The following is a 14,073-nucleotide window of genomic DNA, read 5'->3' as shown; positions in this document are numbered from 1 at the left end:
CTCCACTGGACTTTGCTAAGAGGCCAGGCTCTAGAGTGAGGCTGTCTCAGATCTCCTATCTCCACAAAACAGTTTCCAAAATGAAACCTCAGCTCTTCTCTAACCAACCTGCTAACTGCTTCAAACCTTCATGAAGCCCTGCAGAAAACTTCTCTCCTTCACCTTGCCCTTGAGGCAAACACCTCAGTTTCCCACATAACTGAACCACAGTCACTTCTACTGAAAAGCCTCATATCCAACTTTCTTTTCTGACAATGGGGCCCTCATACTACCTCCTTCTTTTGTTCCTATGTCAACTCGCCTCTATATTAGTGTATGTCTACAAAGCAGCTGCAAGGGTGCTTCCCAGTGTGGGTAGACAGCAGTGTGGCCATGGCAACATGGCTGACAGTTCAGGATAGCCACCTGAGCACAAGCCTGCCCAATTCCTTAGGTACCTAGCTTCCGTTGACCTAGCTCCATTGCTCGGGGAGGGGGTGTTCCTACAGCAATGGAAATACTACTGTCACTGTAAGCAGCATCTACACTATCGAGTTATGCCGACATAGCTATGCCACTATAGTCCCTGTAGTGTAGACATGGCCGTTGCTCAAATTAGCACACTTCAGTTACTCCACCTGAGCTAGCTTATCTTGAGTGAGAGTGACCACAGGCAAAAAAACCAAACAAACACTTGAGCTACACAGAGTGATTGGATTAGCGGAATGATTGGACAAGCAACTGGAACTCAGGCTGTAGCATCCCCCACAGCATTACTACTCTAGTGCCATTAGCATAAGTTTCAGACACCCCAAGCCCTGGCAGGCACGCTAGAGATTTTTATATGTGGACAGGAGGTAAGATAGGTGCAAAACGTGAATTATAGATTGCACTAATGATGCAGTTAAGACAAACCCTGTATATGCACATAGGCAATTTCTTGTGTTAAAATCCTTTTTCTCTGATACTTTGGTACAACTGCTAAATAAAAATACTTTTTTAAAGAAGACTGTTGATCGCTATCACTGGTCACAGGTTCCCAATGGGAGGAAACCCTGGTGCTCAGAGCCCAGTCATACCTGTCACATGATAAGAAGTTGGTACAAGCCGAGTAGCGTACCTGGGTCCCAGCCAAAGAGAGGCAGACTCACAAGATTCCACCCTGAGACAGGGAAAGACTTAAAGGAGCAAACCCTGAGGTGGGTGCTCTCAGAGAGATTTGAAAGAGGACAGAGATGCAGCTAGCCCTGTAACCAGGACAGATATTGTCTATGTTAAAATCCAAATCTCAGAGGGGAGAAACCACCATCTCACAGAGGAGGAAGAGGTGAGAAGAAATTCCGAGGCAAGACCAGGAACATCTCTCAAAGTACATCCTTAGTGGGCTTACAGTTGAGAACGTAGGCATTCCTTATCACTGATGTGCTATCAATTCAGTTCAGTTTGGCTGTAAGAGGCAAATTGCTTTAGCGAAGTAAAACTTGATTTACTGCCATAATCAGAAATTTCTATGGAGAGGTTTGCTTTAAAAACATATGACTGTACCTATCCGCTGGGAGTCTTTTATCAACAGGAGCTCCCACCCTGTGTGTGGAATTTCAAGAATTCCAAAACTCTTCTTTTCTCATGGCTACTAGATGATCTATAAAATAATTAGAGCTGCAAATCACTTGCTAATGCTTCAGATTGAACAATTTAGTATTGTTTGGCAGAAAAAACCCGCAAAATGTGCCAGCAATACAGAAGAATGTTATCTACTACCTGGTTTATGTGTCTTTGCAAAACCACTACAATGATTAATAGTATGAGTTATCTTACCACATACATACCCCTCAGCCTACAAATAAAGAACAAGGTGTCATAATTATTAATAGAGTAATTAAAGGGAATTCCAATAACTCACTTTTATAAAAGGACCAACAATACAGCATTTACTGTCTAAGCATATTGTGTACTAGCTCCATGGCAAGCCTCCAGCAACTTCTTCATAAAAATAAATATCAGTCTTAGTAATTCCTCTCACCTGAAGGCTAACATACCCTCTTTTAAGAGGGTAGATTCTTAAAAGTTCTAAAACATACCTTGAGAAATCCCCTATTGTGCCTACAAGGAACCTGCCTTCTAGATAATCCATAGATGATCGTTTTCTCTGATCTTCAGAGATATGACGCCGTACAACTAAGATGAGAATCAATCCCAAAATGGCTACTTATTACTAACCATGCAAGTAAACTCCAAGTACTACTTAGTTGGGCCACTCCCATGGAAAGCCCTGCCAGAGATAGATTCAGAAAACTCCACTGTGTTTCCCCATAGAGTTAATTCAGCATATTCCTCACAGGGAGGGGAGGAGATTGCAGCTGCACAGAGAGGAATGGGCAGGGTGCACAGCTGTCAAGCCTACGAAGCGCAAGGATCTCTGGTGATATTGCCAAGAGTTAACACCTCCTTTCGACTAGCAGCACAGATTGCTGCTGTTGGCTTCACCATTTATACCAGTATCTGACCTCAGTGCTCAGGCCAGGGGGTAAGAAAGAGCAGGCCTAGGAGGCTGCCTACAGCAGCTAGCTACTTCCCTTCTGGCTAGATGCCACCTTTACCAGGCTGCCAAAAATGCAGAGCCTCAATTATTTGGTGCTCAGGTGCAATGACATGCGCAGGCTTCAAGGGGGCACAGAGCATGTTCCCTCTCTGGTCTGGGGGCTTTTCTGCCCAGTACCCCGACCAACTGTTGGGAGCCTCTGGTGTTTTGTGAGCAGAACCATTAAAACAAACCCACTATTGGACAAGAGCAGTTATTGATCAGGGCATACAGGGGAACGAAAACACAGACACAGGGATGGAATTTAAAGTAGAAGGATATTACGTTATTCATTTTCAACTTTAATGGAGGGAGCTAACTCCCCCTGACCCCAATACCAAAAATGTATTTGGGTTCAATGTGGTGATAACTGACCTCTATGCTAAATATCTAATGTTCAGGGTTGGACCTCTTTAGCCTCTTCCCTAGGCTTCATGCCCCCCCTCCCCATCCTCTGACTCTCTTCCTTGTGAGGGAGAATGAGGGTACACATACAGGCACCTGTCTGTGAAGACTTATGGTCTCCCCATTTTTCACCAGCCTAATAATTTTCCCCAGTTTTCTCATGGATCTCATACTCTTATTCACCTTTGGGAGCTGGCCCCTCGGAGCCTCTCATCCACACTGGACGCTGGCCACAAGCTGTGTCCAAATTACAAACTCATTTACAAACTTAAAACTTTTAAATCCTGTCTTTTCTCCCTATTTACCTAAAACCAGGCCTCCAGGATGCTGCTAAGAAGGTGGAAAAACTCACCAGGAACCTTGTCAATCTTGCCCTGAGGGAAAAATTCCTTCCTAATCCCAAAACCTGGCAAAGAGTTCAACAATTCAAACTATATCTCCACAACAGAACAGGGAGCAGCAACCACAGCAAAATTGCTACTGCATACTGTGAGGGTGAAGGGGAGAAGTAAGAAAGACAATGCCCGTGAGCAGCCCCTGGCCCGAGTCCCCGCTCCCTGGGGCAAGTGGAGGGTCCACAGCTCCCTACAGCGACCCAGCCCCCCAGGTGGCTCTTACCACAGCTCGGCTCTGGCTTCTGGCCTGGTCAAGGGATGGGAGCTGAGGGGGAGAGGAGGAGCAGGGGGTGGGGTCCAATGGCAAGTGGGAGGTGTAGAGGGGCCCAAAAGTTCTTTATGCCCAGGGCCCCAATAAATCTTAATCCGCCTCTGGCTGCAAGGGTGTAGCTGCACTGGTGCTCCACCGTAGTGCTTTAGTGGAGATGCTACTGCTCCGACAGGAGAACTTAGCTGATCCACCTCTGAGAGCAGCAGTAGCTATGTTGGCAGGAGAAGCTCTCTGGTCAACATAGCACTGTCTACACTGGGGGTTAGGTTGGTATAACGATGTTGCTCAGGGGGTGGATTTTTCACACGCTTGAGCAACACAGTTATACCCATATAAGTCTGTAGTGTAGACCTGGCCTGAGATTTTACCCAGACTAAGGAAATTCTCTGTAGAGGGAAGAACTTAGGTTTGCCCCTGTGGATCATATTTCAGGATCAAGGCCTTTATACAGTGTTGAAGTGCTTTACAGAGGCTAACACAAGGCAGTAATAGATTTTCTTTACTTAGCTCTGCTGTAGATGAATTATGTAGAGCACAATTTAATATCTAGAGCATTTGTCAAGCACATATTTTAATTATTGCAATTTATGTTATATAGATCTCTAGCTATGTGATTGTACCTATATCTCAGGTATTTTGTCATGTAAATATAACAGGTTACAGATGCTAACAGGAAGGCCAGATTTAAGAATCCCACTCTGGGTGTGTGTGTTATAGATGTATACACAACTTTGCATTATTATGCTCTGCAACTAGAATGAGATCTTCAAAATTATCACATATTTGCTCTTACCACATGCATAGCTGACATTAAGATATTTTTTCACTCCAGGCAGGCACGGACTTCCAAACTGGTTGTTATTGACAATAATTTTACACCTCTGTTTCCCATAACACTTCTTTGATAATACTTCTAAAGCTGTATAGGACAAACAGTCTGAAAGAAAAAAATCTGTAATGTTGATTATATACATATACTTATGTTGTCAAAGACAATATCTACTACATGTGTACTTATGAACCTGAACCTGTCATCCATATTCAGTCAAAACTCCCATTGATTTCCCTGAGTAGGACTGCAGAATTAGGTCTTAGGTTTGTTCATTGACTATAAACCTACCTTGCTAACTTCTACATTTGCCTTGTATTTGTTAGAAGATGGAATTTGTATATTTCTGTTGCAGGTCAACATTCATGGCTTTTCATGAATGATGGATGCTTTCTTTTTGGAGTCACCAACTGGAGACTTTTAAGAGATAAGAAATATATTTCACTCCTTTTGATCACAAATATCACACAAATAAGGCAGCTCATTATCTTCTTCCTCTTCATTTCCATCTGGGTTGGCTAGTGCTACTTCAGAAGAAATATGTTAATGATCACAATGGGTTTAAATAGGATTCACAATAGATTTAACACAAGGCAAAAATCAGTCACCTTGAAAAGAAAACAGAGATTTCATATTGAGGTTATTGACAAAAATAAAAATTCTAAATTTGAAGTCCAGAGATAGAACAAATGTGTAAATTTATAGATTTAATACTTTTAAATGCAGACTAGACTTAAGCAAAAATGAGTAACTTGTAAACCTGAGTAGCCAGTCGGAGGATACTGTACTATTTGTTTGTTTTTGGCAAATGGCTTAGTGACTGGTAATCTTGAGATACATATTCCCTGGAAAGCAATTCTTAGCTATAAGAAAAAGCTGGTGACTCTTAACTCTAGCACTGTACTTTTGATGTGAGTCAGAAAACTATAAGAAACAAAATACTTTAGTTTTCAAAACCTTCTGACCACATTACATATGATATCTGTCATAGCGGAATTTTAAAAAACTTAAAGCTGACAAAGAGAAGGAAGAGTTTTGATTCAATGACTCAGCTGTTTTAGTCTCCCTTTGATGAACTTGAACTTTGGAAGACTTAGCCCTGATCTACACTACGAGTTTAGGTCAAATTTAGCAGCGTTAGATCAATTTAACCCTGCACCCATCCACACGACAAAGCCATTTTTGTCAACTTAAAGGGCTCTTAAAAATCAATTTTTGTACTTCTTCCTGATGAGGGAATTAGCGCTTAAATCGACATTGCCGGGTCAAATTTGGCATAGTGTGGACGCAATTCGACAGTATTGGCCTCTGGGAGCTATTCAAGAGTGCTCCATTGTGACCGCTCTGGACAGCACTTTCAACTCAGATGCACTAGTCAGGTACACAATAAAAGCCCCAGGAACTTTTGAATTTCATTTCCTGTTTGACCAGCATGGCAAGCTCAGCAGCACAGGTGACCATGCAGTCCCAGAATCACAAAAGAGCTCCAGCGTGGACCGAATGGGAGGTACTGGATCTGATCGCTGTTTGGGGAGATGAATATGTGCTATCAGAACTCCATTCCAATAGATGAAATGCCAAAATATTTGAAAAAACCTCCAACGGCATGATGGATAGAGGCTACTACAGGGACCTACAGCAGTGCCGCCTGAAAATTAAGGAACTCAGACAAGCCTACCAAAACACCAAAGAGGCAAACAGCCGCTCCAGGTCAGATTCCCAGACATGCCACTTCTATGATGACCTGCATGCAATTCTATGGGGGGGCCCTACCACTACTCCACCCTGTCCATGGACACCTGCAAGGGGGGAGTCTCGTGCAACAGGAATGAGGATTTTTGGGATGAGGAAGATGAGGATACCACACAGCACGCAAGTGGAGAAACCATTACCGCTGACAGCCAGGAACTGTTTATCACCCTGGAGCCAATACCTTCCCAACCCTCCCAAGCTGGGCTCACTGACCATGAAGCCAGAGAAGGCACCTCTGGTGATTGTACCTTTGTAAATATAATGCATGGTTTAAAAGCAAGTGTGTTTAATGATTAATTTGCCCTGAAGACTTGGGATGCATTCGTGGCCAGCACAGCTCCTCCTTTTAAATGGCCAACCCAAAGGGGTGCTTGGTATAGGAAAGGAGGAAGCTGCTGTTTGAAACCATTCCCACCTGTTTTGACGGTTGAAGAAGCCGAAAGACTGTGGCTTATCATGGCTGTCTGCAAGCTGAATTCTGTTGCCCAACTTTGTGTGTGTGATCTCTCACACCAAACCGGCAGGCCCTCAATATAAGAGGCAAAATGCGACCTTGTACCGAAAGCACATGTGCTATGTAATGTTAACAGTTTGGTTCACCGTGAAAGAGCCTACCCATTGTTCTCTAAAATGTGACTTTTTAAATATTACTCTCCCTTTTTTAACTTCCACAGTGCAAATGTTTCAACACTCCCCCATCATCTCTGTCCCAGAGGCTAGTGCAGATTAGAAGGCGAAAAAATTGCACTCGCGATGAAATGTTCGCTAAGCTCATACAGTCCTCTTGCACTGAAACAGCTCAGCAGAATGCGTGGAGGCAAACAATGTCAGAGTCCAGGAAAGCAGAAAATGAACACGAGGACAAGAGAGACGAACGAGATAAGAAGTGGCAGGAGTAAGATGAGAGACAGTGGCAGTGTGATGAGAGGAAGGAGGATGCAATGCTAAGGCTACTGGGGATCAATCTGATATGCTCTGGCATCTGGTGGAGCTGCAGGAAATGCAGCAGGAGCACAGACTGCCCCTGCTGTCCCTGTGTAACCTCCCACCCTCCCCTCCCCAAGTTCCATAGCCTCCTCACCCAGACGCCCAAGAACATGGGGGGGCTCCTAGCCACTCCACCTACAGGACTGCCCAAGCAACAGAAGGCTGGCATTCAATAAGTTTTGAAGTGCAGTGTGGCCTTGTCCTCCCGTCTTCCCCTCATCCATCACCCCAGCCGGTACTTCCCTTCTCCCCCACACCTCCCAGGCTACATTGGCAGTTATCCCCCTATTTGAGTGACGAATTAATAAAAAATGCATGATTTTTAAACAATAATGACTTTATTGCCTCTGAAAGCGGTGATTGAAGAGGGGAGGGCGGTTGGCTTACAGGGAAGTAGAGTGAACCAAGGGGGTGGGTTTTCATCAAGGAGAAGCAAACTGAACTGTTACACAGTAGCCTGGCCAGTCATTAAACTGGTTTTCAAAGCTTCTCTGATGAACAGCTGTCATAAGTACATAGGTAAGGTAAGGGTTAAGTTTCTTTTACCTGGAAAGGGTAACCAAACACCTGACCAGAGGACCAATCGTAAGGTAAGGGTTAAGTTTCTTTTACCTGGAAAAGGTAACCAAACACCTGACCAGAGGACCAATCAAAGAACTGGATTGTTTAAAGCCAGGGGCGGGAATTTGTATACTCGGGGTCTTTTGTTGTTTTCGCGGCTATGAGTAGACAAGTTTCCTTCTAACTCTCTCTTATCTCAAAGTTTCTCCTAAACATCTGTGAGTACAAAGGAAAGCAAAGTAATTCGGCTATGATGAGCTTTGTGTTGTATTTACATGTGTGTTGATTTGTGGGACTGGTTTAATCGGGCTATCTTTTAAATCAGACTGTTTATTCATATTTTCTTATAAGCAAGAGCCTGTATTGAGTTTCTTAATGCAAGATTATTGTTTTATATTTTCTTTCTTTTTTTTCTATAAAGTTTCTTTTAAACATTGTGGAAGTTTCTTTTCCTAGTGAGGCAGAGGGGGAGGGAAAAGCCATGCTGTTCTCACTCCTATTGTCCAGGGCGGGAAGGTCGCAGAAAAGGGAAGGGGGAATCATCTTGTGTGAGCTGACGTAGGTGCCTAGCTTGGGAAGCTAATTGCTCTCCGGTTGTATTCAAGGAGTGAAGTATAGCATTGCAACGCTAACCCGAGGAAGCTGGAGCTGGAGAGAGCAGAGAGACCAGGGGTCTGGGTCTGGGGGTCCCAAAGAGACAGTGCGTTGGCGACACACAGGAAGAGAAGGAAAGGGGGGTCAGGCCCTATAAATTCCTGACCTGGTGGCAGCAAAAATATCCAAGCTGGTAGTGAGCTTGGGGGAGTTTCAGGTAAGCACCCAGGTCTTGGACGCTAAAGTCCAGATCTGGGACAGGAGGCAATTACCACAACAGTGCACCCTGCTGTGCTCTTCTAATCACCCTGATGTCTGGCTGCGCGTAATCAATGGTCAGGCGATTTGCCTCAACCTCCCATCCCGCTATAAATGTCTCCCCCTTACTCTCACAGCGATTGTGGAGCACACAGCAAGCAGCAATAATAATGGGGATATTGGTTTCACTGAGGTCTAACCGAGTCAGTAAACTGTGCCAGCGGGCTTTTAAACATCCAAATGCACATTCTACCACCATTCTGCACTTGCTCAGTCTATAGTTGAGCAGCTCATAACTACTGTCCAGGATGCCTGTGTATGACTTCATGAGTCATGGCATTAAGGGGTAGACTGGGTCCCAAGGATAACTATAGGCATTTCAACATCCCCAACAGTTATTTTCTGGTCTGGGAAGTAAGTCCCTTCCTGCAGCTGTTCAAACAGACAAGAGTTCCTGAAGATGCGAGTGTCATGTACCTTTCCCGACCATCCCACATCGATGTCAGTGAAACGTCCCTTGTGATCCACCACTGCTTGCAGCACCATTGAAAAGTACCCCTTGAAGTTTACGTACTGGTTGCCAAGGTGCTCCGGTCCCAAGACAGGGATATGGGTTCCGTCTGTCACCCCACCACAGTTAGGGAATCCCATTACAGCAAAGCCATCCACTATGAGCTGTATATTTCCCTGAGTCACTACCCTTGATAGCAGCAACTCAGTGATTGCGTTGGCTACTTGGATAAGAGCAGCCCCCATAGTAGATTTACCCACTCCAAATTGATGCCTGACTGACCGGTAGTTTTCTGACGTTGCAAGCTTCCAGAGGGCTATCGCCACTCAATTCTCCACTGTGAGGGCTTCTCTCATCTTGGTATTCTTGCACTTCGGGACAGGGGAAAGCAAATCACAACGTTCCATGGAAGTGCCATTATGCATGCAAAAGTTTTGCAGCCACTGCGAATCATCCCAGACCGGCAACACCATGCGGTCCCACCAGTCTGTGCTTGTTTCCCGGGCCCAGAATTGGCATTCCATGGCATGAACCTGCCCCATTACCACCATGATGTCCAAATTGCCAGGGCCCATGCTTTGAGAGAAGTCTGTGTCCATGTCCTCATCACTATCGTGATCGTGCTATCGTCAGCTCCTCACCTGCTTTTGCAGGTTCTGGTTCTGCACATATTGCAGTATAATGCGTGAGGTGTTTACAATGCTCACAACAGCAGCGGTGAGCTGAGCGGGCTCCATGCTTGTTGTGGTATGGCGTCTGAAGGAAAGCGGAGTTGCAGCGGAAGTGGTGGAAGACGACGGATACCACGAGAATAGATATTTATACCAAATGACGCGAGGACCCGCAAGGTGGATTCATGGCACCAGGAGAGCAGAGTTGCAGAGGAAGCAGTGGAGGATGACGGTTAGCACCACACACATTTCCCAAGGAAGAACACATGTTCCCAGGATCCCATGACAGACAACATGGAGAAATTCACTATCAATACATGAGCAGGAAAGCAGAGTTGCAGCAGAAGCAGTGTATGATGACGGGATGCCATGAGAACAGATATTTATAAAAAATGATGAGAAGACCTGCGAGGTGGATTCATGGCACTAGGAGAGCAGGAGAGCAGAGTTGCAGCAGAAGTGGTGGTTGGATGACGACGGTTAGCAGTCCTACTGCACCATCTGCTGAAAGCAGTATGGCGTCTGCACGGAAAAAAGCCACGAAACGATTGTCTGCCTTTGCTTTCACGGAGGGAGGGGCAACTGACGACATGTACCCAAAACCACCTGCGACAATGTTTTTGCCCAATCAGGCATTGGGAGCTCAACCCAGAATTCCAATGGGCAGCGGAGACTGTGGGAACTGTGGGATAGCTACCCACAGTACAACACTCTGAAAGTCACTGCTAGCCTCAGTACTATGGACGTACTCTGCTGACTTTATGCACTTAGTGGGGACACACACAATCGATCGTATAAAATCGCTCCCTAAAAAATTGACTTCCATAAATTCGACCTAATTTCATAATGTAGACATATCCTTTGAGTAGATTAGGTGGACATTTTTAGGATTCTTTGGCAGCGAAATAGTTTATCTTGGCAAGTAAGAAAGAATCTAAAGAATGTTCTGTAGAGGAGTTATCAGATGATCCATACGGGAACTGATCATGATAATAATATTGTCCGTGAAAGTTTAATTATATTTTCTACTACCTTTCTTGCTTTGCTGTTAACCTTATTTATATGAATCGTGTCTTATATAAGGCTCAAGCTGTTGGCCTGATTATTTCATTCAAGTACAATGATATAATGAGGACATGTTTTATTTCAGTTTTTTTAGGTGTTGGTTCATGTTGCTGTTCAAGTTAATAGCTCCTTTTAGTCCATATTCATGTTGACTTTGGGTTAGGCTCCTCTACCTGAGCCATTCTTGGCACATCACATAGATTGATAGACTCTTGGCATCTAAATGTTTTGGAGGAAATTCCAGAATCTGCCTGGTTTCATGCTGGGTGGATCCATTCCAACCTTTCATGCTAATTATTTGTCCTTTTTTTCTTTTACAGGAAGGTGTAGTTTTTCTAGGCCTTACATGCACAGTGTTATGACTAAAGAAAACTATTTAATTGCTCCCTATAGGCTATCCAATGTTTAACAGCTAAACAATTCAGTTCAAAATGTTCTACAACTTCATGTATACTTTTTGTGTGGGCTTGTAATCTTTCCAATAACTCCCCACAGTTAGAGTGCTGGCAAACATGTGGTTCAGCTGGCAGGAAGTCTGTATACCTAATATTAAAGAGTACATTTTCAAGAATAGGCTCAAAATGTGCTCCTGCAATTTTGCTCATGCAAACCTCCTCAAGCAGAAATTACACAGAAAAACAAAGAGCTGCCTAACCAAGTGAACTGCATATGCAGTTGCTGTTCTCACATTCGAATTCGGGTTTTTGAATACACAGAATAGCAGGTGCAAATTATGGGACTGGAATGAGGTATCCTTGAAAATCTGGCCCAAGTGAGTGAGTCCATCCTCTTCTTGACTGAAGCACCAACATGTAGGAGTTGGTGCCTAGTTATTCTTCTTCCTCCATGTATCACACTGTATTTTGGTTGTCCCACCTATTTCCTCTCTCTCTCTCCACTGTTCATTCTGAGCCTTTTTCTCTCTGTGTTCTTTCCCCCCCTGTACATTTCTAGTAGTTCTGTCTTCTGTTCTTCATTTTTGTTTTTGTCCTTTACCTCGTTTTTTCATGCTAGCCCTTTCATTCCACTCTGTCCTCCTCTTGTCTCCAAGTTCCCCCACTTCAGTCTGCCATTTTTCCCCTCCCTCACTGCTGCTACTGCTGTACGTTCTCTCTCAGGCCTTATTTCACTGCTAATAAAGGTATACTTTTTACCTCAGGGTAGCTAACTTGTAGGTAGTATCCTAAAGTAAAAGCACAGAGACCAGAAACTTTAGCTTTACTGTGAGGTAAACTTGATGAAGTCAATTCTATATCCCTCAACTAGTTTACCTCATGGTCTTCACTGTGCATTTACTACAGGATAGCTCATATCAGCGTTTCTCAAATGAGGCCATTGTAGCTGCAGATTTTTTTGCTGCCACAACAGCCTCCAAAGCCTGGGTGGAGATTGGAGGGGGGGACAAAGCAACAGCCTCTCCCTGCAGCACCCTGCTGTTACCAAGGGCAGCGAGATTTGTTGCTTTGGTGTTTGTGCTGGCATCACCAGCAGGTATTGGTGCCCTACACCTCGCAGCCTCCCTGGGAGCTCCAGGCAGCATGTCTGGATACACGTGGGGCTGGTGTGTGCAGCGCTGGAGGTGGCATGGTGTTTGGTTGCTGGTACACTCCCTTGGCAGCTCACCCACTCCCTCCTGGCCAGGGCATTGGGAGCCTGGGATTCCACAGGCAGCCAGTGAGTTCCAGACCCACCTTCCCTGGGGCAGGCTCTTGCTGAAGGGATAAGGGAGGCAGGGACAGAGAGACGAGTTTGTCAGAGCAGTCACCAGCAAGAATTGGTGGCCACACTCTGAGGCCACCACAAAATTTGTTGTGGGAACCCTTGGATCATATGCATTTGTGACCCTAGATACCCCTTGTTTTCATACCCTCCACACTACTGCAATAATATTTGTGCAAAATATGCCTTGTGAAGTGCAATATGAAAGCTAATAACATGCTGATTATTAATATAATTTTACAATGCATATGTTAACATTATATGTAAAGTTAAGAATTCTGTCTGCATGATGTCACTAGAACATGTTTAAGACCAGACAGCATAGCCTAGGTAGAAGGCGATAAACTGCTCTGTCCTAGACCAGTGTTTCTCAAACTGGAGTCGCCGCTTGTGTAGGGAAAGCCCCTGGTGGGCTGGGCTGGTTTGTTTACCTGCCCTGTCCGCAGGTCCGTCTGATTGAGGCTCCCACTGGCCGCAGTTCACCACTGCAGGCCAATGAGAGCTGCTGGAAGTGATGGCCAGTAAGTCCCACAAGGCACACAGGGTTACAAGACAAATGGTGACCGAACCCCTCACTGGCCTGTGTGAACCCCCAAATGTCACAGTGTTAGCTATCCTGAGGTAAAAAACACACCTTTTTAAGGAGTGAAAACAAGTCCTCTCTTTCCCTGAATCACTAGTGCTACAGGGCTCTTTGCAATATGTCTCTTGTCACAAACACTATGGGGATCACCCTCATCTAGCACCACTCAAGGGAGGGGAAGAATAAGCATAGCTTCAAGGAGGTTTGGAATATGAGAAGTATTCCTAGGGGAGATGGATTAGTGGGCAAAGTGCAGGTAACTCAGTCAAAGATACATAATAAATGCAATTTATCATATTACCACATCTGTGATGGGTAGGTGTGCATATAAATAAATATGTTCACTTGTCATTCAAAGGGAACATTTAATAAAGTAAAATACAGTCTAAAATATTTCTGCCTCATCTGACTTGTATATTATATTATACTTGAAAAACTCATTTCCATGTCCATGTTATTTAATAAGACAAATAAATCAACTTTCCTTCAATAATGGAAAGCAGAGAATAAAGCACTCTTCAAATGAGAAAGATTAATACAAGTTTGTGAAACCTTATGATATTTCTGGCAACAATGGTTTAAACATAGTAAGTTGACTGTATTCTGCAAACAAGATCTGTTTTCCAGCTAAAGAGCATTACTTCAAAAACAGTTTTTCTTTGAGGACCTAGTTCAGCAAGGAATTTAAACAAGTGCTTAACTTTAAGCATATGAGTGAATAGTCCCATGAACTCAACAGGACTAAAGTGTATACATAAAACTAAACATATGTGTAAGACCTTTCCTGAACAGAGTTGAATTTAAGCATACTCATAGACTCATAGGTCAGAAGGGACCAATATGATCATCTAGTCTGACCTCCTGCACAAGGCAGGCCACAAAACCCTACCCATACACATTTATAACAACCCC

At 44.2% G+C, this 14,073-nt stretch overlaps 1 protein-coding gene across 2 annotated transcripts in view; it reads right to left on the bottom strand.

The window, feature by feature from the left end:
* Positions 1–14,073, bottom strand: part of EVA1C (eva-1 homolog C) — a 91,755-nt gene that overhangs the window by 10,554 nt on the left and 67,128 nt on the right. For both annotated transcript variants that reach the window (XM_032794949.2, XM_032794948.2), the window contains one exon: positions 4,425–4,568. In XM_032794949.2, coding sequence (XP_032650840.1) covers positions 4,425–4,568 — 144 coding nt within the window. The remainder of the gene's footprint in view (positions 1–4,424; positions 4,569–14,073) is intronic.

Source organism: Chelonoidis abingdonii, chromosome 1, assembly GCF_003597395.2.
Source record: "Chelonoidis abingdonii isolate Lonesome George chromosome 1, CheloAbing_2.0, whole genome shotgun sequence".
Classification (NCBI taxonomy): Eukaryota; Metazoa; Chordata; order Testudines; family Testudinidae; genus Chelonoidis; species Chelonoidis abingdonii.
This window is presented reverse-complemented; position numbering and strand designations above follow the sequence as displayed.